Source organism: Dromiciops gliroides, chromosome 3 (assembly GCF_019393635.1).
Source record: "Dromiciops gliroides isolate mDroGli1 chromosome 3, mDroGli1.pri, whole genome shotgun sequence".
NCBI classification, from domain to species: domain Eukaryota; kingdom Metazoa; phylum Chordata; class Mammalia; order Microbiotheria; family Microbiotheriidae; genus Dromiciops; species Dromiciops gliroides.
Window position 1 is genome coordinate 565,993,733 of NC_057863.1, and position 25,593 is coordinate 566,019,325.

A 25,593-nucleotide genomic window follows, 5' to 3' on the forward strand; every position below is an offset into this window, starting at 1 on the left:
AGTACCCATAGTATCTAGATAACTTGGATAAATAGGCACACAATTTTTATACTAATTCCTTATAACCATGTAGGCTCACCTGTACAATGTGTAGAGGGGTTAAAAATGTGTCAACTCAATCTATACACACTGATCTCCTTAGGGCCATTTGAAAGCAAACTATATATACATACATATATATACACACACACACACATATACATATACATATATACACACACACACACATATATATATATATATATGGGATTATAGATAGAAATGACCCATGAGGAAGAAAAACTGTCATAGATCCATAATGTAATGATAAGAGAATAATAATAGTAGCTCGTACTTATACAGTACTTTAAGGTTTGTAAAGTTTATATTCAATATTTCAGTTGAGCTTCATCTATCTATGAGGTATATGCTATTTTTGCTCCATTTTATTGATGAGGAAATTGAGGCACAAGAGGTTAAGTGATTTGCCCAGTGTCACGTAGCTAGAAAATGTCTGAGGCAAGATTTGAACCCAGGTCTTCCTGACTTTTTCATCACTCTATTATGCTTTGCTGCTTTTTCTTTTTTATTTAATTTTTTAATTGTTAAATTCAATTTTTTATATTTTTTATAAGGATCTACTTTTTGATCTCCCTGCCTTTTCCCAATGAGAAAGCAAGAAAAACAAAATCTCTGTTACAAAAAATGTGTAATAATCTAAACAAATTCCCAAATTGAGCTTGTCTTAGTAGGTAGTTTCATGAGTCCTCTAAGAATTCTGGTTGGTCACTGTATTCATCCAAATCCCTAAGTCTTCCAAGATTTTGTCTTTATAATATTGTCATTTTATAAACTGTTCTCCTGGTTCTACACTCTTCATTCTGTATCAGTTCATACAAGTCTTTCCAAATTTCTCTGAAACCACACATGTACACACACACACACACACACACACACACACACACACACCCCTGCTAAAGCCCAAACAGGAATCAAGAAATTAATACATTGCAGATTAACTAATCAGTGATATATGTTCTTAACCAAATGGATTCAATTATTTTATAAAAGTGGAATGCAAAGCAGAAAGGCAATTTAATTGTTCTGACACACTTACTGCTGGTTAGTGTTCCAGTTAATCAAAGTAATTGAATGCTAAAAGCAGGTTATATTTATCACACTGATGCAGTCAATAATGTAGCATGCCACAGTGAAAGCTGCCAGAACACTTCCCGTTTTCTGCCCCCTCATTTCTTAGAAAGGCTTATCTTTTTCACTAAAATGGCATGTTTTTGGAATGCGCTCAAAGATAACTCAGGGGAAGTTTGAGGTTAAATTTAAGCTATTGAGACTTTCCTTCATAAATAAATCTCCCTCTACCGCCCTGCCCCGCGTCACCACTTCTTCTTCTTTTTTTTTTTTTTAAATAATACAACCAGCTAGTAAAAGACAACATTCCCACCTGTCTGCACAAAAATCCTAGGCTCTGAATCCTGGCTTATTTCCCTTTTTTGTTCCAGTTTCTGGGAAATACTGTATTTAAATCAAAGCAAAGCTAATTTTGTACTCTGCCACATGCTGATGTTGGCGGCTTAGTATAGGGACTTGGATTGATTTTGTGGCTGTGGCACTAGTCTCTCACCTAAATCTATTCCTATAACTCAGATGAAACGAGGTGGGGCGGGGGGCGGGGGGCGGGAAGCATTTTTCCTTACCTGGATGGTGAATGGAGTAAGTTTCTTTTTGTTAATTGTTCTTTCATCAATTGTATCTGGCACTGATAGGTTGATCATTTTACTAAAATGGAAAAGATCAAAATGAAAACAATGAATGAATTGGCTCCTGGCCATCAAGGCCTAATGATGCTGATTTTGTTGATATCACAACATCACTGTAAGCAAGAAAGACACCATTATACCCGAGCACATAGTTGGTACAATGCATAGAGTGTTAGACCTGAGTTCAAATTTGACCTTTTAGAGGCTACTTACCAGCTGTGTGACCCTGAGAAAGTTATTTCATCTGAGAAAGTTTCCTCCATGTAAAATGGGGATAATAACAGCACCTACTTCACAAAGTTGTTGTGCGAATCAAATGAGATAATATTTGCAAAGTGCTTAGCACACAGTAGGTGCTCAATAAATGCTTGTTTCCTTCCTTTCCTAGTCTGTGCTCCCTGGAATTTAAATTGTGAACTAAAGGGATTATCTGACTCAAGTGAACCCAGAATAGGCTTTAGGCTTAGTATACCTAAGGGAGGGAAGCTGAATACATTAATATCTTTGGACAGAGAATGAGGAAGCAAATGCTTTTTGTGCACACACACACACACACACACACACAACACACACACACACACACACACACTCACACTGAATTTTCTTAGCACATCAGCAAATCCTGAAGAAGCAGTTAGGTGGTGCAGTGGACAGAGTGCTAGGCCTGAAATGAGGAAGATATCTTCCTAAGTTCAAATTTGGCCTCAGACACTTACTAGCTATGTGACCCTGGGCAAGTCACTTAACTCGGTTTCCCTCAATTTCTCATCTATAAAATGAGCCGGGGAAGGGAATGGCAAACCACTCCAGTATCTTTGCCAAGAAAACCCCGAATGGGGTTACAAAGAGTCAGACACAACTAAAACGGCTGAATGACAATAATATTTGATAAGAACATCCAAAGCAGATCTCGTGCTTCTTCGTTTTCTGAGTCATCTCAATCAAGACCATTTCTTCACAAAGAAAGCCAGTAGAGAGAACTAATTAGTTTACATGCTTCTGCCCTAGAAAAGGTCGCCAGCTTCACCTACCTATGTGTCGTTCTAAATTACAGTATTAAAGCTTCACAAGGGGAGTAATGGAAGGATTTGAGCATTCCCCAACAACTCCACATTGAAGAACTAGTTTTTAGTCTCAATTAATGGAAACCCCCACTTGTGTTTGTGGGTGTCTGGGTTCAAATTCTGTATCCCAAGCTGATCTTGTTGTATTTATTATTTTATTTCTTGCCTATCCTATCCTGTCCTTTTTTGTTCTGTCACACTATACTATTTTATATTTTGTTATAATATATCATGGTACTAATTTCCCCTAGGAGTATCTGATACCTGCTGACCACGTCAGGTACATACTGTAGATAAAACCTATTATTTATAGGCTAAAAGAGACAAGTACTAGTATAGTTGGAGTGCTAGATCTGGAATAAGGAAATCTGCATTTGAATTCTTCCTCAGGACTTGGTGCTGACTATATACAAATAAACTAGTTAATCTCTCAGAATCTCATCTATCAGATGGGGATGATATTTTATACTGTCTGCCTCAACAGGTTGTTCCAAGGAAAGTAAACTTGAGTTGTTTTTCCAAGAAAATCAGGATGGCGTAGTAGAAAGATCATGCTGAACACAGAGTCAGGAGACCTGGGTTCAATTCTCAGCTCTGTTAATTATTAGCTTTTTGTTCTTGGGGAAACCACTTAATCTGTGAAGAAGTTTCCCTATCTATAAAATGGGGATAATAATGGCTTACTACCTACTTGACATGGTTTTTGTAAAAAAAAAAATGCATTGTAAACTTTGAAATCCATTTATATTTGAATTGTAGTTATTATTATTGTAATAACAGCAATAACAATAATGATAGTAACAATATTTCAAAGGAGATGTTAGTAACTAAATGTCTGATTGTCACAGTGGAGATAAGCAGAAGATCCCTGAGATTTGAGAGTCTATTCCACTTAGAAGTTATATAAGAAAAAATTATCTTTACTTGAAGGGGGAAAAGATTGGCATTAACAATATTTTTCAAGAAAAAAACACTATCTGGTTGAAGGTTGTGTTTTTGGTCACCTTGTATTTCTAATGTTAAAATTGTATTTGAGGCAAGAAAACAAAATTATTTATTATTATCATCACTAATAATAAAAACCATAGCTTTTACATAGCAAAGTGTTTTACAAATGTGTTTTTTTTTTCATTTTACCTTCATAACAATCCTAGGAGGTAAGTGCTATTATTATCCCCATTTTACACATGAGGAAACTGAAGCAGAGAGAAGTTAAGTGACTTGCCCAGGGTCGCACAGCTAATAATTATCCAAGGTCAAATTTGAACTCATGTATTACTGACTCCAAGTAACGATAGACAGCTGGTATTTATATAGCATTTCAAGGTTTGCAAAGCACTTTATATATTTTATCTCATCTAAGCTTCAAAATAAGCAAGCGAAATAAATACTACAGGTATTGTTTATTACCACTTTATAGATGAGCAAGCTGAGGCTCAGAGAGGTTAAGTTGCTAAAGTGGACCTTGTATCTATTTTCTATCATCTGGCAAAAACTACATTCATGCTGTCTAACCCCTCAAAACGCTCACCCCACACCCAATTAGAGTGTAACCTTCTTAGGAAAAGGGCCAATTTTTTTCACCTTAAAAAATTTTTTTTAAATGATTTTTGATTGTTGGTTGGTCAAAACGCATAGCTATTAAGCGTTGGAGGTAGGATGCAGCATATGTTAAAAACTCATAGGTTAAGAACTCAAAGGAGCTGGATTCAAATCCTGCCTCTGATTTTGACTTCCTATGTATTACCTTCAGTTTCTTCATTTGTCAGGTGAGAGATTTAGACTAGATTGCCTCTGAATCATTTTCTAGTTCTAGATCTATGATTCCACGATTGCAGGTTCTTCCTGATTTACCATCTCCCAAAGCAACTCTGTCTATAACCTTGTTGGAAGAGGGTACAAAACGGTTTTTCCATTCAGGAAAGAATCAGACTAGCCCTGCTCAGAGAAAATAGCCCAGCAGATCATATGAACAGCGTTGGCAGCGTACGTTCCTTCTTTGAAAAGAGAAAACCATATAGATGTACTTGGGTGTTACATTAGGCAGATTTGGGGTCCAAGCTGGGAGCAGGGAAGTGCAAATCTACATTAGACTAACACAGCAGAAAGAGTGATGAAGGGCATTCTACAGCTGGGGTTAATGGAGTTTACAAAAACAAAGTGCTAGAAATAAGAAACATGTTTTCAAAGGAATAACTATAATTAATTATAAATATTTTTTATAATATAATTATATAATAATACAAATAAACAACACAATAAATAACATGTCACCATCCTATAATAAAAATATATAATTATAAACACAATGTAAACATAAAATATATTATAACATATTAACAATATATAATTTTTATATGTTCATTTATATATAAACTTATAATTGTTTGTAAATATACATTTATATATAAAATTTTAATTTATTATAAATATTATAGAATATACTTATAATATATAATAAGTGATTTAAAATTGTGGGAAATAAGATTTAAAAAAGACAGAACTGAGGTCATGGTATGGAAATTCCTTGAATACTAATCTGAATCCAGAATTTGTACCTGATTCTATAGGTTAGTCATTGATGTTCCTAACCAGGAAAAGTAGCATGGTCCTTATAAAGTAGTGTTTTAAGGAAAGAGAATCTGGTGGTGATTCCCAAAATGGATAAGAACAAGGAGAGACTGGAGACAGGGAGATTAGTTGTAATATTATCGAAAGGATATCTATGTGAAGTGATAAGAAAAAGCCTGAGCTATATTCCAACACCTGTATAGCTGTTAGATGAAGTCATGAGTTCCTTACAGAAATCATAGGATCCTAGATTAACCTCATTTCATTTTATGGGAATACTGAGGTCTAGAGAAGTTAAGTAATTTGCCCAAGGGTCACAAGGATTGTAAAGTTGTTAGAGTAGGGATTCAATCCTCTGATTTCTAAATTTAATGTTGATTCCAATATACCACACTGGACTGGATTGGAAATGTCTAAGGTAAGGCTACATGACCAGCTACCAGCAATGTGGTGGAAGGGATGCCTGCACAGGGAAAGAGACTAAACTAATGATGCCAAAGTTCCTGTCCAGCTCTAATATTCTATAGTCACCAGTCTATGATAGGACAATTTAGAGCAGAAAGAAAAAGATGTGAGAAACATATTGAAGGAAGAATCACAGAACTTGCTGACAGATTGGATGTGGAAGTCAAAGAAGAAGGCAGACCCAAAAGATGACTGGGCTTTAATCCTGGGTATCTGGGAAATTGCTGATACCAGTAACAGAAATCAAGCTGCCAAGAAATGAAGGCTGGATTGAAGTCAGTGTTGTGGGAGGGTGAGGATAAAATTCAATTTTTAAATATGTTTCATTTGAGATGATGGCCAAACAAATGAAAATGTCCCTTAGTGAACATTGTAATACTGTTAATCAAAATAGAACTTATAGAATGAGCCTCGTATAGGCTAGAAACACCTAAGGGAGTTTATCATAATGCTGAAGTCTCATAGAACAACCAGGTTTTAGATCAATTATTTTGGATAAATTCACATTTGTTGATTCATTTCACACATTATTAAAAATTAGTACATGATTTGAATATCACTCATTATATCAGCATCTGAAGATTGCTTACAAAACATAATCTCCTCTAAAGATATAATCCACAAAAACATTTTCAGATATCCCTTTTTGGTTAAGCAAGAAATGTTCTTTTAATTAGATGAGGTTCTGAGAACGTTTCTATTACCAAAAAATTATTTCCTGAGTAAAACTAGTGGCAAGAATACCATTTTAAACAAAGACACATGTGATTACACACAGGCACTCTCTCCCTATACACAACCCATAGCAATCTTTTTTTTTTTTCAGGGCAATGAGGGTTTAGTGACTTGCCCAGGGTCACATGGAACCCAGAGCAATCTTGGCAAGTTTTGCATTGTTCAGGCTTTTGCTATAGCCCCACCCCTTCCTAAAGTAGTTTGAAGGCCAAACCATGAAGGAATTTTAATGACAATTTGTCCATCTGCCTCTTGACCTTCTCTACAACCATGTTCAACACAGTAGAGACCTCCATGACTTCCTTCAACACCCACCAAGGAAGAAGAAGAGTATAGGGGATAGAGAAGTGAAGGAGATATGGTTGTAGGGCCCGGGTTAGTGGAGGTAGGCAAAAGTATACTCCCACATCTGACGGCAGTGATCTCTATATAATATAGCAATGGTGGTGGTGGTGGTGGTGGTGGTTGGGAGAGTCCAACTCACAAGACTGCTTTATCCTTTTTTTCTCCTCAATCTGAATTTCCACACTAATTACAGTGATGCTTTATACCTTGTCCCTAAAGAACAAGAGGCCCTAATTAGAATGTAACGATTGGAATAACGCCACCTGCTGGATACTTACTGTAGAAGAGTTCTGCCCATGAAGCGAAGGTCTTTGAGGGCAAGACCAGGAGTCTTTTCTTTGGCGGGGAGGAAGTGACGCAGACTAGTGGAGGAGGAAGGAGAGACTGGCGCTGACTCTGGGCTCTTTCCTTGGGACTCTGGTGGAGAAGGGAGCTAGAAATGTGCTCTCCCTTTAATAGATAGGAATCTAGGCCTTTCTCTCTCTCTTTACCAAATTCTTATTCTCCTTAATAAATGCTTAAAAGTCTAACTCTTGCTAAAGCTTATAATTTATTGGCGACCACTCATTAGATATTTAGACAGACTAGCTAGAATTTTAACCCTTACAGATGGCTGACCACGAAGAGGAAAGCTAAACCTCAGTCTTCTGATCTTCTGGTTGGGTAAGAAATTTCCTTCCCTCTCCTTTAACTGCTAAGTACTGGTGTACTGGCTGTGTTTTCCTTTAAATTTTTTCGAATGGACCTTTTAGATTCCCTAATTATCCTATTTTTGATTTTGGTCTGTTTAACCAGACAAATGGGAGATAAGATCATGTTAATGCTTGTTTTTGTGGATTTTCTATTTTTCTTTTTATTTTTGTTAAAAGAGCCAGCAACTTACTCACACAAGGAAATATCTCTCCCTCTCCCAACCATGCTTTTTCAGAGAAACCTGAAGAGATTCCTGCAGCTTTTCCCAGTTCTAACACTAATTGTTGCTCTAATTTTGCATGCCTGGAGGCAATGACCCACCCTCTAGAAGCTTTTAATCCCCTAGCACCTGGAGGCAAAGTGGGGGAAGAGGAATCCAGGCCTGAGTTCAAAATCAAGTCTGATTCAAATTGCTCTGGTCCCTCCCCTCCTCTCCAGACCCACCCTCTACTCCTCCCATGGCTAAGCCCATAGCTTCCCCTGCCTGGGAAGTCCAGAGATCTAATGCTCATGCGCAACTTTCTCTAACTACATTTGCAGCTTCAGGCTCAGCCCTTCCCCAGGCTGGCTGTGCTTCTGAGACAACCTTAGAAAACCCTTTAAATTCCAGATATACTCGTTTTGTTCATAATTTTGCTAACCTGCTTTTGTCTTTAATTAGTAATCTTATAAAGCATTTGTATGGTGAAAAGACTGACAGACAATATAGAGGGGTTAAAGAAGAAAAACTTAAGCTGAATAAGAATGACAACCATCAACATAGTTCAAGACTCTGCTTCTTTTGCCATGGAAGGGTATATATTTTAGAGAAATGTAGAAGTAAGCAGCAAGGTATTGATATGAGTGTTGGGGATTTTAGATATCGGAATCAAAAGTGTTCTGAATTCACTCAGAGTATTAATGTCAGTTCAGAGGTTACATAGGATTTCTATGCTATTACACCTACATTTTGAAATTAATGGTATGGGTTTATTTCATAGAGATTTTCATGCTTTTGAGATTGTGTTTTATACTTAGTTTTTAAAACAAGGAGAATATTTGTAAAAGCTTTTTATAGTCATGTGATCAAGTTTATATTTTATAATACTCTTATTGATATTAAGTTCATATTCATTTAGATTTCCTTAGTTTGAATTTCACTGTATTTTATTGTTCCGTGTGTATTTTCTTCTATTCATTTGTCTATCTAATTTTGAAACATTGCAAGATGGTTTTGATTTTATTATACAATGTTAATTCTAGGAGTATTGTGCTCCCATATTCTGAGTTGTTTGTTTTTGTTATTTTTTCTCAACTGATTATTTGATCAAACTCTTTAAAGCATTTCCCTGGCAAATTGTTGCCATGGCAAGTGTAAATTGATTCTAGAAGTATTATTTTTGATAAGCATATTCCAAAAAAAAAAAAAAGAGGGGAACATTTGTAAAAGTTTTCTTTTAAAAAAAAAGTTTTCTTTGAGATTCTGTTGTGCTTTAACTTGTATTTAAATATGTTCTGATTTTTTCACAAAAGTAATTGTATACTAAGTAAAAAAAGGTATTATTGAAATTGTTGCATAATTATATATTATATTCTGAGTCAGATGTATTCACATTTTTTGCAATCATTTATTATCCTCAATTTTTAAATCCATATGAGACTTGATTATGGGAACTTATCATTTAAGACATTAATTGCCTTTATTCTGAGTTATCAGATGCCAGTTGGCCAAGATGCCATCCAATCACAAGAGGAATACATGCAAGAGCAGACACTGAACTGTCACATGAGGGGAGACATGCATGAAGTCAAGGTATGGCCGAGGGAACGGCTTTTGACAAATGTTGAGGTTGGATTCTCTTGGTTTAATATTTTATTTTATTTTTCCCCACAATATTGTACAGATGGCTGGAAGTATTCATCCCACCCATCTCGCTCCTACACCTGGCTTCTATGCTCCCCTCCTATATGCCTGATGCCATGGACATCTCAATCCCATGCATCTGATTAAGTCTGACTCAGTTTCCTCCAATATGTTCGGTGGCATGGACATATATTCCATCCACCTATTTTAGACCTGGCATACTGCATGGGCAGTATATATTGCTCAAGTGTGGGAATGCTCATATCCCATCATTTCTCTGTTCTTTATGGTAACCCCCATAATTATCTCAGGTGTCATGATAAATACAGTGTTGAATTTGGCCTTGACACCTGTTACCAATTATATTCGATTTTTTAATTTCTCATAATGGCATGAGGGATAATTAGGCAGATGATGCAAAAAAGTGATAAAACAAAGATAAAAATTATTTTTATTAATTAATATTGCAGCAATTGTCTTCTCAATTACCCTCCATGAGGGGGGACTATAGTAATATTATAATTTTAAAGAATGTTTTAATTTTTGTTTTATTATATGTTTCATGTGTAACAACTAAGATTCTGAATTCCCTTAGACATGTTTTTTGAGAACTTTCATTGTTTGATTTGATTATTGACAAAGCTATTTTAAAGTTGTGTTAAGCTCAATTTTGTAGGAAATTTTCCTGGCTGATTACCAGCATCCACACATCAACCCCTGAAAAGACTTCCATTCCACGACTACACCTAGAGGACATCTGAGAAAAGACTTTCAGAGACTTTAAATGAACAGTTTTGATTTGTTGTTTTTTTTCTCTTTCTGTTATAATATACACCATCTGTAACATGTATTCTCTGCAGAGGCCCTCCCTTTGCAAGACTAATGTCAAAGCGTCGGTTCATGAGGACAAAAAAAAAATCGCCCCTCTGGACAAAACTTTCCTCTCTTCCTTTTCTATATTGTTGTTCACATATATTAGTTAGCAATAGTTATTATATTCTTTTTACTGTTCCGTCAAGGAAATATTTTGTTTCTTGAGGAACAACAGGGGGGACTGTAACGATTGGAATAACCGCCACCTGCTGGATACTTACTGTAGAAGAGTTCTGCCCATGAAGCGAAGGTCTTTGAGGGCAAGACCAGGAGTCTTTTCTTTGGCGGGGAGGAAGTGACGCAGACTAGTGGGAGGAGGAAGGAAGAGACTGGCGCTGACTCTGGGGCTCTTTCCTTGGGACTCTGGTGGAGAAGGGAGCTAGAAATGTGCTCTCCCTTTAATAGATAGGAATCTAGGCCTTTCTCTCTCCTCTATTACCAAATTCTATATTCCCTTAATAATGCTTAAAAGTCTAACTCTTGCTAATGCTTATAATTATTGGCGACCACTCATTAGATATTTTAGACAGACTAGCTAGAATTTTAACCCCTTACAAGAACATAACTATACAAGTAAGTCCTGAATGTTCCTATGACAGCAGTAGTAGCAACTCTAGGAAAGACCACTGGTGAATCAGCATGTCAGGCAAATGGTCAACTGTGTGCTGAGACAAACTGTCCATGCTTTGGGGGATTATTGCTTTCTCTCAAGTAGTTTGATACACTTTTTCCCTCTAAATTCTGTAGAGTTTGTGTGCCCATGACTCTACAACACAAAAATCCTGTGTTAGCCACAGGTTGAGTTCCTTAACTCTAATGACTGGCATGCATTCAAGGTTAAGGGATGCAATGTGCAAATGACTCCTCTCAATGATAATTTCCATTTTATATGATTATTGTACCAATATCAGGGAATGTTTAGGTAATACAAAATAGCAGGTTATCTATACATTACTTCTATTTTGGACACAGAATCCATCGTGTCCTTTTTCCCTAACAATGAATTTACCTTCCTAATTATATTTGATTTAGGTTTTCATTAAAATTAGTTTGAACGACCTAAGTGATCAACCAATGACTAGGGGAAAGGATCAGTAGAGTGCTGTGATATCAGGAAACTGCTGTGCATAGCAGTTTACTCCATAAACTAAAAAACACCATATATATATTATACACACACACACACACACACACAAGACATTCACATATATGTTATATGTTATGTATATATATATGTGCTAGATACAGGCATATTTATACATATACATGTGCATACATGTGTGTAATGTATGTATATAAGTATGTGGACACTTTTAGAAACCAATTATTTACCATAGACGATGCCATCCTCCAACAGCGGTAAATAGGTCATCTGTGTTTGGATCCATAGGAGGACATGCTTACAATCAGGATCATTTTCCAGAGCTTTGTTTATCCAGTTAACAAAGGCGTATTTTTCTTCCTCTGCAAGTCAATGATTACATTTATCCATTTGCAAAACCATATCCAATATAAACAACAAAGTGCACCCTGCTCTCAGAATGTCAGAGCTAGAACAAACCTTCTAAGTTCATCTAGTCCATCCCCCTGCTACCTTCTAAAACCTTCAGTGCCTTCTATAAACAGTCATAGTATCTGTGTTTACCCAAAGTCACATAACACTCTGGAAATAGACTTGAAGGCAGACAGAGATATTCAATAAGAACATTCAATGGGAGGAAATAAATATTGCTTTTGGCACAGGAGAAGAAATATGGTCTAATCCTTATAGGATGAACCTAAGCAGCTCTGCTTCTAGTCTTCTTGAATGTTGTGTGGTTTGGGGTAAGCCACCTAAATTCTCCGTGCTGCTTTCTAATTATTCCCAAAATAAGTTAATTTGTGTGGGATTCTGAGGTAAAATGGATATTAATGATGCAATCTTTCTCTTCTGTTAGGAAGCATTATGCATTTACCTGAATAGGAATGCTGCGTTCCAACACTGGATTGTTCTGAGGTACCACCAATAGCACAAATTCCTTCTTTCTTATTAATGGCTTTTCTGAAGGTCTTGGCAACTTCTGTGCTTTTTAACCCATGAAACACCTGTGGAAAACAGTATGCCTTTAGAGAAGGTCAAGGCTTAACCAGGAAACTTTGGAAAAAGAAGAAATATTGCCACAGTACAAGAACCATATTTTTTTTTATCCACATGCTAAAGACCTACACTAAAGCCCTATTCTGATGGCTTATGGTGACATGAGACGATCTTGGGTTCCTGAACTACAAAGTTCAGCATAAGCCCTAGTAGGTTCCATCAAGCCAGAAAGGTTCAATTGTGAGCCCGTTGTGAAAGACTTCATCATTCAAAGATCACTCTACCCAAGTGCAGAAAGGCTCATCGCCAGAAGATGAGGTACTAACCTTATGAACTTCTTTACTATAACAAGCCATGAAGACTGACTACTAAGGTGTAGAGGAATCTCTTGATCAAAGGAAGTACCTGCATTAATAAACTCATAGACCCTTGAGATATCAGAGAATTAAAAGTTGTTTTGAAAATGTCATTCCACATCTTCTATTTTCATACTCACTGAGATAAACTCATCAAAGCTTATCCGGCCATCATGGTTTAGATCTCCAGTTGCCATCAGGTTCTCTGTGATTTCCCTTATTCTGTACCCAGGCAAGGGCAAGCAAGCTGCCTTGAACAAGTCATTCAGTTCATTGCAACAGATGTACCCATTGCCATCTGTATCTGTAAATAATTAATAACAAACATATTAGTACTTGCAGTGCTAGCCCATTATCATTACCAAGCACTTTACCCACATTACCTCACTGACCTTCTCAATGATACTGTAAAAGTTGATTAACCAGTTTATGACTTTTCCCCATTGACATGCCCAGAATTATACAGCTAAAAAGTGATAAAGTTGGCAATCAATCCCAGGTGTTCTGATGTCAAATTTGGAGCTCTTCCACTGTACCATCATGCTGCCTTCCCAATGTTCAATGGCCATTAAACCAAAAACACTGGGGTATCAAAGAGGATGCATGGGAAGTGAGGAATAGCAGGGTAATGGAGACAATTGCTCCGGGATCTGGGCTGCCACTATAAAAAAAACAAAAAAACAAACCCTGAAGTTTAACAAAACACTGTAGTATCACACAAAAGGTAACCATACTATCACTAAGAAGGTACCATGCTAAATAATTCTGGGAGATGAGGAAACAATAGGTTCTAGCTCTAGGGTGAGGAAGTTGAAACCAAGAGTCAGAGGTAGAGATTCTGGCAAGAGATGAAGAAGAGGTATAGAACTATGAGGAAAAATAGTCAACCAAAGGGAATTTTTTTAAAAAGTGGAAAGGAATACAAAATGATTAGTATTAGGAAGAAGGGAGAAATGGGAAAAAAGAGAATGGATTGTCAGTAATGAACAGTCAGGAGAAACAATGACAATAACAAAGCTAAGTAAGGTCTGAAAGAACCAAGAGTTAGGAGATTTCCCCAGTGGGAAATGGAGAGTGTTAGGCTAGGAGAGGGGAGATAGAATTATTTATTTTATTTTATTTTTTGGTGAGGCAATTGGGTTAAGTGACTTGCTAAGGTCACAAGGCTAGTAAGTGTTAAGTGTCTGAGGCTGGATTTGAACTCAGGTCTCTGACTTCAAGACCAATGCTCTATCCACTGCGCCACCTAGCTGCCCCAGGAGATAGACTTTAAATGCAATCTCTTCTTGGAAACTGGCCCTTTGGCCCCTTCAATCATTCTGCTGATTTTTTTTGTGACCTCTAATACTGCCCCCACATTTCATCATTCTAATGAAGCTGTGCTGAGGTAATTGAGTAAAGAGAATAATTATTATAATTATTATAAAATAATAATTATTATAGATATTAGACCCCCAAAAAGTCTTCATACCAATTCTACTCACCAACTTTAGAGAAAGCTTCTCTGAGGTCTGCCATTTCTTCCTCGGATACGGATCCTCTGGCCATTTTTTACTGCTTTCAGTAATTAATCTAAAAAAAAAATGTAACATTTATATTACATATATGTATTATAATATATGACATTGTAATATATTATATAAAATATACCATATATCTGATAAAATATACCAATATATCTGACATCTTATAAAACATTATATTCCACCTTTATCTTCACATTGGAAACTTCAGATTTTCAAAGGCAATTGTTCAACAGTGGAAACTCTAATCACATGGCTGGGATAAAATGCTTAATTGATAAGTGCTTAACTTGATACCTACCTTGTTCAACCTATTAAATCTAACTTTAGGGAGGAGGAACAGAATGAAAAAAAAAGGTAAGGATATTATTTCTGGTGCCTGTTTATTCTCTTCTATACTATATCTTCTTTATCTATCTATGAATTATATTCTCATTTTCACCCTGTGATATCACGATTGATGCTAATATATGACAATACTAGAGAGGAACAGTGAAAGTGTTGCTATACATATACAGCAATTTCATCATTTTGTTTTATTGTTACCCAGATATGATACAACATAAAAAAGAAATAAAGGGATGTTGTATAAACTTAGATGTCCATATCCAGGCTTATGCTTACTTATTCTTAATAATAATTATTTTAGATACTTAATATGGGATATCTATAAACTATTATAGATTTTGCTTCATTACCATGTATATATATGTGCATGTTCTATTTACAAACATACTGTTCTGTATTCTAAAGTCAATTATATACAAGTTGAATTCATGATGCACATATACATCTATAATCTATTTTTATTGGATATGCCCTAAATCTATCACTCACATTTGACCACTTAATCAGTAATCTCTGGGATACTTTCTTTTAAATGTAATGACTCAGTAACTTCAAAACTTTTGAGATCTATGCTCTACAAGATACCCATTCATTTAAACAGTTATAAAGCAATTTTCGCAAGTCCCAAAGGGATACAAAGAAAAAATAAAATGCAGGTCCTGCCCCAAAATATATTATAATTAAGGATATAAGGTATGTATACAATACACTTAATTTTTAAAAAAATCACAACATTAAAGTGAATTTTTGGTTGAGTTTGGGTCCAGTTAGTATTTTTCTTTTAAGGCATTGTTTGTAGCTGTTTTCACACTGTCATCTTCTTCTGAGTTTATGTCTTGATCTTCCCTGCCACTGTAGTCGCTTTTTTAAGGTCAAGTTCTTGGTTGTTTTTGTTGGTGTTTGTTCATTTTTTCAGCCTATTTCTTGATTTTGAACTTTATGTTAAAATTGATTTCTGCTCACTTGGGATGGAAAGCATTGTCCCAAGCCTCAGGCTTTTCATCCTACTGTTTTTAGAGCTAATTCAGGATGTCGGCAAGTTTTGGTGCTTCCAAGATTGATATTATCCTAGAAGAGGTATGGCCACTGCTCTCCTGGATTGCCCTATGGTCTTACCCAAGAAAGACTCCTATCCCCAGAAGCTGCAAGAACTAGCACTCTTCTTAGCTCTGGGACTGTAACCAAGTCCCGTGTTCCCCCACCCTACAAATGCTGGCACTTTCTCTTGGTCCTGGAACTATGACCAGGACTCTTGCTCCTTTGTGATTGACCACCAAGCATTCCTCTCCACCACAAAAACCATGACCCAGAACTGCATATAGGCAATAGTTGCCAAATTAGTGCCAGCTTACAACAGTGCCAGCAAGAGTCCCTTGTGATCTCTTCTGACCAATTATCTGATCCTTATAATCTCTGGGCTTAGAGGCTCCCAAAGCTTACTGCGCTGCTGGACCATTAGTGTTGCCTCCATGTGCAGATGCTCTAGAGAGGTCTCCTTCCTAGTGTCACAGACTCTCCTGCAGAACACCAAAGTTTCTTAGACTAGAAAAAATGTGTCCCCCTGAACTTTTGTAGCTCTGCTGCTCCAAAATTTGATTGTGAGTGTCATTTTAAAGTTATTTGGAGAGAAATGCTGAAAGAGTTCAGTTGGATTACTGCCTCAAATCCACCATTTTAGCTCAGCATATGTGTATTACTTCTCCCATTTTCCCATTTTTTGTTAAAGGTCACATCATCCTTCTAGTAGCCTAAGTTTAAAATTTCAAAGTCATCCTTAACACTTACTTTCTGTCATTCATAATACCCAAGGAGCTGCCATATGTTATTCATTTTTATTTCCATGATATCTCTTATATCTATTCCCTTCTGTCATTAGAATAAACCATTACCCTATCATCACTGGGCTATTACAATAGCCTGATAACTGGTCTCCCTAATTACAAATCTCTTCCCTTTTATAATCCATTCTTCACCTATGGAAAAATCATCTTCCTAAAAACATAGGTCTTATCATAACACTCCCCTATTTAAAAATCTTCTAAGGGCTCTATGAATTCTTTAAACTGTATTTAAAGCCTTTATCTAAAGCAATCTGAGTCCTGCTTGTCTTTTCGTATTTTTTTTTTGTGTGTGTGGGGCAATGGGGGTTAAGTGATTTGCCCAGGGTCACACAGCTAGTAAGTGTCAATTGTCTGAGGTCGGATTTGAACTCAGGTACTCCTGAATCCAGGGCCAGTGCTTTATTCACTGCGCCACCTAGCTGCCCTTGTCTTTTCAAACATATTTCATATTACTTTCCTTGACACTCATCATTCTAGTCAAAAAAGCTTATTAGCTGTTCCCTGAACTCTACATAGCATTTTCCATTTCCACTGCTTTACATGGGCTATGTCCAGGCTAGAATGCATTCTCTTTTCACCTCCAAACCTTAGAATGACTCATTTCCTTCAAGACTTAGCTCAACAAGGTTAGAAGAAACATAGTAAGAAGCAATTTGAACTCAAGAAAACCCATCAATTTAAGGGGCATAAATATTAAAAGAAAAAGGGAAATAAGTAGAAATTAGTTTAAGAGTGAATAATTTAATGTAAGCCAAGGTTAAGAATATTATTCCACTTTAATGGGACCCAAACAAAAACATCATAACTGGGAGAGTAGCTTCTACTAGCAGGATGAGAAATAAATCATAGAATGTCAGAACTGGTAGGAACCATAGTGATCATTTAGTTAATACCATCCCACTCCACCTCATTTTACAGACAAGAAAACTGAGGCCCAGGAAGATGATTGCCTACTTTCCAAGTCTCAAGGAAATGCTAAGAGTAGGGTTTGTAAATGGATCTACTGCTGAGGGAAGCAGGGTAAGAATTGGATTTACTATTAAATAAACCATTACACTTCATAAAAGAGAAGAGCAAAGCTCGTCTAAATAAACTGAATGTGCAAATGACATAGTCTTTCAGAAGCAGAGAAGTAGGAAGTGGAAGTAATTAGATTGAATTTCTTTAGCTGAGGTCATCTCTAAGAAACATATGGGTAAGGCTAGAAGCAAATATTAGGCACTATACATAGTATCATCATTGTGCTTACCTGGAAAAGTGGGTTCTAGGACACTCACCCTCATTTAAAGGCAAAGGAAATGACAATATCATTAAGATAAAAAAAGTTTAGCCCATGAGGTTATCAGTGTATGCACTGCTGGCATAGAAGGATAGTAACAAATTATGAGAAGAAATTCAAAAGAATAGCAAAGAGGATTCAAGGTATTTGGAGCACTGAAGGAGAAACTGATGAGACTGGTTCCCTTTGAATGAATACAGTATCTTCAACTACGGTCTGTTGCTCTTGCATTGTCTCTTCACTCTTATAAAAGAAACTTCTAACCATGTTCTGGCCAGGAGCCATTTTTAAGATCTGCAGCAAATTAGCAGAGAAGTTTGGAACCAAACTTCTGAAACTCTGCCTGTAGGGTAAATTCTTAGGGCAAAAATCTCAAATCACTTATCTAAGTCAGACTTGACTGTTCTAGCGTGCAAATTTCATTTTATAAAGTTGACAGCTGTGATATTCTAACACATTTTTAGCCACAGGGTATACAGACCAACCTTTAAAAATTACAGTTTTAAAAATAATATTTAGAAGTATCAATAACACAAAAAATGGCAAAAAGCAATAAAGTTTATTTATCTATTTCATAGCTCTAAGAATCTATAATTCTATAACTCAATTAAGTTAGGCTAAAATAATAGATTTTTCAGGCCAAAGATCAACAAATTTGGGTGGAACAAATCAATAGGGAAAGAAAAGTTATAAGAATCAGGGCTTATAAGAAAGATACCTGATGCTTTCAGTTCCCTGAAGTCTGAAATTGTTCACTGTTTTAAGGAGTTCTTAAGTGTTATAGGAAAGAGGAAGAGAAACATTGTGAGGTAATTATGAAAACGTAAATTTTACTTTCTATAAGTAACTTGTAAAATAAAAGGTTGGTACCTATGCAGAGAGCAAGGTGAAGAAATGAAAGTAAGCAAGGAATTAAAGATGCAAAAAATTAAAATATTTCTGAAATAAGATACTGCAGGTGAGGTCAAGATTGCATATTTTGGTGACCAGTCCTTCATTTCAGGTTGCTTGAATAATTTCATAAGCTGGTCAATTATCGGGTAGGTACACTTCACACAATGAGAGTCAGAGGTCAAAGCAGGATTTTGCACAAAAGTCAAGTTCTTATACAAATTCAGTGTGAATTCAAGGGGAAACTACTCAACTTAATTTGAAAAACATGTAATATATAACAGCATTAATATATCTAGAGTAACAAAAGATGAATTGCCAGAAAATTCACTAGTACAAAAGATATTATTTTAGTGGTCAAGTTAAGTCAATGAGCATTTATTAAGTACATACTATGTTCCAGGCACTGTGCTTAATGTTGAGGATACAAAGAAAAACAAAATTATTTTGAAAAACAATAATAGTTTAGGACTAATGATGAAGCATACTATCCACCTCCAAAGAAAGAAATGATATTGATTAAACACAGACTAAAGCTTACTATTTTTCACTTTCATTTTTTATTCAAGTTTTCTTATACAAAATGACTAATATGGTAATTTTTACATGGTTCCACATGTATAACCTATATATGATTGCTTACTGCCTCAGAGAGAGGGAAGGAAAGGAAGCGAAGGAGGCATAGAATTTAGAACTCAAAACTTTAAATACAAATGTTTATTATTAAAAAAAAAAACAGTTCCAACTCTCAAGGAGCTCAAAGTCTAATGGGAGAGACAGTAAAGCCAACAACTTTGTACAAAGAAAATATATACAGGATAAATTATAATCACAGAAGGAAGGCCACTGATATATTTTTGTGGGGCAAAGAGGGTTAAGAGACTTGCCCAGGGTCACACAGCTAGTGTCTGACACCAGATTTGAACTCATTAGGTCCTCCTGAATCCAAGGCTGGTGCTTTATCCACTGTGCTATCTAGCTGCTGAGAAGTCACTGATATTAAGGAGAACTGGGAAATGTTTCTTGTAGAAGGTGAGATTTTAGCTGGGACTTGCAGAGAGACAAGGAAGTCAGGAAATGGGGGTAAGGAGGGAAAGAGTTCCAGACATAGGGGACAGCCTATGGATAAATGTGTCATGTGGGGAAAAAACCCCCAAAATACGGAGGCCATTGTCACTGGATCATAGTGCATGTGGAAGGTAGTAAGGTGTAAGAAGAATGCAAAGGTAGGGTGAGGAGGGTTGTGAATACCTTTGAATGTCAAAAGATTTTATATTGTATACTGGAGATTTGGGAGATCCAGTGGAGTTTATTGAGTGTAGTGGTGACATAGCCAGATCCGTTTAGGAATATCACTTTGACATCTGAGTGGAGAGTGGACTGGAGTGGGGAGAGACATGGCAGGGAGAACAATGAGCAGGTTATTGAAATAGTGCAGGAATAAGGTGCCTGTACCAGTATGGTGGCAGTCAAAGGAGAAATGGGAAGATATACAAGAGATGCTGCAAAAATAAAATCAACAGACTTTGGAAACTAACTGGATTTTGGGGATGAGAAAGAGTGAAGCATTGAGGATAACACTTAGATTTTCATCCTGGATGAATGTGAAAATGGTGGTGCCTTCAATAGTAATAGGCAAGTTTGGAAGGGGAGGATTTGGGAAAGAAGCATAATAAATTCAGTGATGTGAGTACTTTCCCAACTACAACAGATTTCAAATCCTCCATTCCTTAGTAGATGGTTTCATGAATTATTATGACCCCCCCCCTCAAAAATCATTCAATGTGCAACAATTCATTGGGTGATAAATTTCTCCATACTTTACTAAAATGATCTTCAGATACAAAACCCCTCAAACAAAATGCTTACAAACTTTAAAGCACTATAGAAATGTGATTTATGTGAGTTCCCTGGGCCTATACCCAAAGACTTTCTAGATTGTAAGACCTTGGGGAATTCACTTAACCAGAGGCTTGGACTAGAGGAAGATTTCTGTCAGGTCCTCAAGGGTTAGAACTCTTAATCCTATACTCCCTTGAAACTAGCTTGTGCTCTACTACTATACATAGCATTTGAAAACACACTAAAATGAGGCATGAGAGCAGGACTTTCTTTGTGTCTCCACTTCTTAACATGGTGCCTGGCACAGAGTGGTGATTAATAAATGTATATTGATTGGTTTCAATGTAGAAACTGTGCCTGGAATATAGTAGGTGCTTAATAAATATTTATTGACTTGTTATTTATGTTTGCAAAATATGAAGGGACTCAAGAAAAAAATGACCAAGTTTTTTAAAAGTCAAGATAAAAAGTGTCAAATAATACAGTTACTACAAAATTCCATGATTTTAGAAATATAAAGTTCTTTACTCAGTAGAAATGTTTCTTAAAACATTTACAATAATGCATGTTTGAAAAAGGGAAGTACATCAAAACAACTCTGAATTTTTACCTCAAAGAACAAACTAACAAAGATGATAAAAGACAGGAATGATCAATGCTGGAGGGGTTGTGAAAAGATTGGCACACTTAATGCACAGATTTAGAGTTATAAATTGGCCCAGCCTATCTGGAAAGCAATTAGGAATTTTGCTAATAAAGTGACTAAATTGTTCATAATTATTTGACCCAGAGAGATTCCAATGCTAGGCTTATGCCCAAGGTAGTCAATAAAATACACCAAAATGCTATTTACAGAAGTACTTTTTGTCTTAGCAAAGAACTCAGCAACAAAACAGATGTTCATCAATTGTGGAATGGCTAAACAAGTTGTGGCACGTGAATAGAATAGAATATTATATTTTGTAAGATAAATATAATGAATATTTACCATGAGAAAACCTATAGGAACTAAAGCTAAGTAATGAAGCTGAACTAGGAAAATAAATATACACAAAGACTATAGTAGTGTAAATGGAAACAACAAGAAGAACAAAATAACTAAAAATGAATGTTATGAAATTGTAATGACCATGCTTGGCCTCAAAGAAGATAGATAAGAAAATATCTTCCTTCCTTCTTAACAGAGGAGAATTACAGGTATGGAACATTACAGATAATGTCAGGCTTTTGACGTGATGGTTAGTTTTGTTAAACATTTTTGGGTTTTTTCCCTCCTTTTTATTCTGTTACAAGAGATAACTCTCAGGAGTGGGTGAGGGGAGGGATACATTAGAGAATGTAGCTGAGATTAAAAACAAAATTTATCAATAAGATTAATTAAGAAAAACACCCACCTTGAGGACGAACCAAGAGAGATTAGGATGACATCAAATAGCAGAGATGATGGGTGAACATACCCCATCCAATACTGGTTGAGCATTCCCTCCCCAAAGGGTTGTCCCATATAAAATAGGGATCAGTGTAGACTTAGGATTTACCCAATGTGGGTCTTTCTAAAGAAGTACTAAAGTAGCCAGAAATCCTATCATGTCTCTGACTCACTGGGTTACCTGGGATAAGGCATGTACATAGGAAACAAGAGCTACAGTAAGTGGGCCAGTACACCTCTGTCCCATTTAGAATGGGGAAAAAAAAATCACCAGCAGAGTGTAGGATCTGATATCCTCCTGTATTACCACACATTTGTTTGGGAAATACCAATCTAGTCCACTCCCTGCTTCCAGGCACTCAAACTGTCCCAGAAAGAGAGCTTTCTCCCATTTTATTAACATTTTCTAAATAAGGAAATGCTACATCCTCCCTCGGTAATACATCCCAGTGTATCACATCCCTAGCGCGTAACCTAAATTCTTTCTGTTGCAACTAAAACTTATGTCCCCTTGTGCTTTTCTCAGTGGAACAGTAGAAGCTATTCTCTGTAACTCAAAACAAAAATCTATCATATTCCTAAATATTGTCACTGTTTCCAATCTCTTTTCTTGGTTAAATAAATTCAGTTTATTTAGCCACTTCATTTCCTCTTAAACCATTTTCTTTTTTTTATTCCATTAAAAAAATGTCTAGCCCAACCCATCCATGTCTTCACTTCCAAGACTGGAACACTCCTAGGTGTCTGGACTTCCTCTAGCATGCCAAAGAAAGCCCCCTCACCTGGAAGTTTACATCACCCCTGGACCTCTTATACTGCAAGTACACCCTGCTCCTGAAGCCCCTTCCTCTGATTGGCTGATTCCTCCTAGAACTTCCATTTTAAGGAAACTGCTCAGGGCTGCAATTTCTTATTTCCTCTTTTGGCTTTGTCTACCAAGGTCTCAGTGTTAGTACCTTTCCTCCTGTTCCCACTCATTAGCTTCCTTTTATGTGGTTTCTTCTCCTATTAAATTGTAAGCTCCTTGAGGAGCAGGATTCTCTTTCATACTTGTATTCCCAGAACTTAGCACAGTGCATGACATATAGTAAGTGCTTCATAAATGCCTTTTGACTTGGCCATTCTAGATATTTCATCAAGTTCTTTAAATATTAAGGACAATTATTAATAAACCTTAAAACAAAACTATGTTTTCTTTTAAAAAGAATGAAAATTTGATTATAAAATAATTACTTCATGGTTCCGCCATATTCTAGGGATGCACCTGGGCATAATGTACATCTCAAGTATTTAACTATGTGATAGGAGTGGACGGGGGGGGGGGGGGGGGGGAGGGGCCCCCACGGGGGGGGGGGGGCCGGAGAAAGTGCAATCCTTGAAGCATGCAAAGATAAATCAACTAGCCATGTAGAAACTAGGATTTATATCTGGGGGCAAAAAAACATATTTTCTGTGCTCATCCTGGGTGAATTATCAGTCATAGGGATCCATGGCCTCTGAGTTCTACCAATAACAACTTTTAAAAGCTCACTGAAATCCTGGGACGAGCTTGGAATTCTCTTAACTTGTTAAATTGAAGTTAAATCTTAACATTTCTCTCTTCTATGAATTCAATTCTATAACAAACATATATTAAGGTGCTATGGGGAAAGAGTGTCAAAGATAATAGCTAATAAGCTAGCTAACACTTATACAGTGCCTGCTATGTGCCAAGCACTATGCTAAGCCCTTTGCAAATATTATCTCAATTGATCCTCACAACAACCCTGGGAGGTAGGTGCCGTTATTCACAATTATTAAGAGTCTGAGGCCAGATTTGAACTCAGGTCTTCCTGCCTCTAGGTCTATTGCAGGTAGGAAGGAAGGCCAACAGGATTGCCATGAAAAACTTATGACATACACAAATAGATATAATACAAGGCAGAGTATGTATGATAAGGATAAGGGAGTGGTCCAAATAAAGTATTAAAAAGAAGTATGAGTAGGGAAAGATCAGAGAAGGCTTCATGGATGAGGTGGCAACTCAACTCCATGCCTCACCCAGGGAACTCTTCATCCGGTAAGATCACATCAGCTTTCAAATTCACAGGTCATCAGTATTCTCTGCTTCTGAAGTTCCTCTAATTGGAGGGATGAAAGGAGAGGTTCTCAACAGAAATTCCATTTAAGGAGAGCTCTCAGGCTAGCCATCCCCTGATTTTCAACTTCCTTTTGTGCATCTTCTTTCATTAGACTGTAAAGCCCTTGAAGGCAAGGGCAATCTTTTTTTTCTCTCAAGCGCTGAGCACAATACCTGGCACATAGTAGGCAGTTAATAAATGTTTATTGACTTACTGAGCTGAGTTGGGACTTGAACAGAGAAAGAAGGCTTTCAACAGATAGAAATGAGGAGTCAGTCCATGACAAACATGAAAGATGGCCTGCAAAGAGGCAGATGAAGGTAGGATAACTGATAGAGGGGAAGAGCTAATCAAGGGAGCATAGGGGAGGAGTAATAAATGAGGTTGGAAAGGTAGCCAGATTGTAGAGGGGTTAAATGCCAACTGAACTAACACTTCAAGCTCCCTCTTTGTATGCCATCCTTTTGCCAGTACATAAAAGTATTTTAAAATTTCACCCCACTCCTGCCCCCACAAAAGAAGGGGGAATGGTCAAACTGAGCTGGCAAGGAATTAAACAATTACAACAATTAGTTGTTTTGGTCATTTTTTCTAAGGATGGTGCCTATGCCTTTAGGTAAGATATGTACTGCAAACAATCCCTGGTACTGCCTACCCTTACTTTTGGCAGCCGGATGATCTAAGTGAGGTCGGAAGAAGCAGCAACTAGGATGTCTTTTATACATTGTTACAAGCAATGTTTTCTCCAGTGCTCAGAATAGGGATGTCAACCAAAAGGGTTGTGTTGGGGGAGCTTTGCCTTGACTGTGGAAACGGGGAGGGGACAGTGCAGGGGGAGCTAAACTAAAAATAGTGTGAGCATGCATAGCATGCAGGATGAGCTAGACCACATGGCAGGCTTTCATGGGGGCTGCCTCCAGGAAATGGTTCCATGCATAGGGGAGATTGGTACCTGTTTGTGCATAGTTTGCACGGCTCTTACATGGGTTATGCTGCCTATTTTTAGGTACAGCGCTTTCAAGCTTAAATCTCTATCGACACCTCTCTGAAGACTGTTGTTTTCCATGTCCCTCATCAAACTGACAAGCATTTATTAATAACCTACTATATTAAAAAAGAACCTACTATGTGCTAGGCACTGTGCTTCACTGCCCACTATCATTGATCCAAATGCCCTGTGTGAAAGAGGGATTAGGATTATTAGAAGCACAGATTGAGAGTTGCAAGGGAGTTTAGAGTTCATTCAGTCTACTATTCCCATTTTACAGATGAGAAAACTGAGACATTGGCAAATACATTGAGTTGCCTGAAGTTATACAAGTAATGAGAGGCAGGGCCAGAATTCAAACCCAAGAACTGCAACTCCAAATCCAGCACTCTCCACTGAGAGATTTTTTTTTCTTTTTCACACCAGAAAACTTCTCTGCAAGTTGCTTCTGTCAGCCTCTGCTTGGCTCATGTTATATGCTCTGGGCTCCTGGGTTTGGGGGAGGGCAGGCAGGAGGCTCCAAAGACCAGAACCAACAGGCCAAGAAGAGAAG

General features: G+C 36.9%; 1 protein-coding gene across 1 annotated transcript in view; it reads right to left on the reverse strand.

Moving 5' to 3' along the window:
- The window catches only part of LCP1 (lymphocyte cytosolic protein 1), a 115,293-nt gene that overhangs the window by 24,129 nt on the left and 65,571 nt on the right, over nt 1-25,593 (reverse strand). Inside the window, 6 exon segments of the mRNA XM_043997909.1 lie at nt 1,695-1,776; nt 11,679-11,739; nt 11,742-11,810; nt 12,302-12,431; nt 12,920-13,083; nt 14,264-14,351. Of these exon segments, the coding sequence (XP_043853844.1) occupies nt 1,695-1,776; nt 11,679-11,739; nt 11,742-11,810; nt 12,302-12,431; nt 12,920-13,083; nt 14,264-14,327 (570 nt within the window). The 5' untranslated portion in view covers nt 14,328-14,351.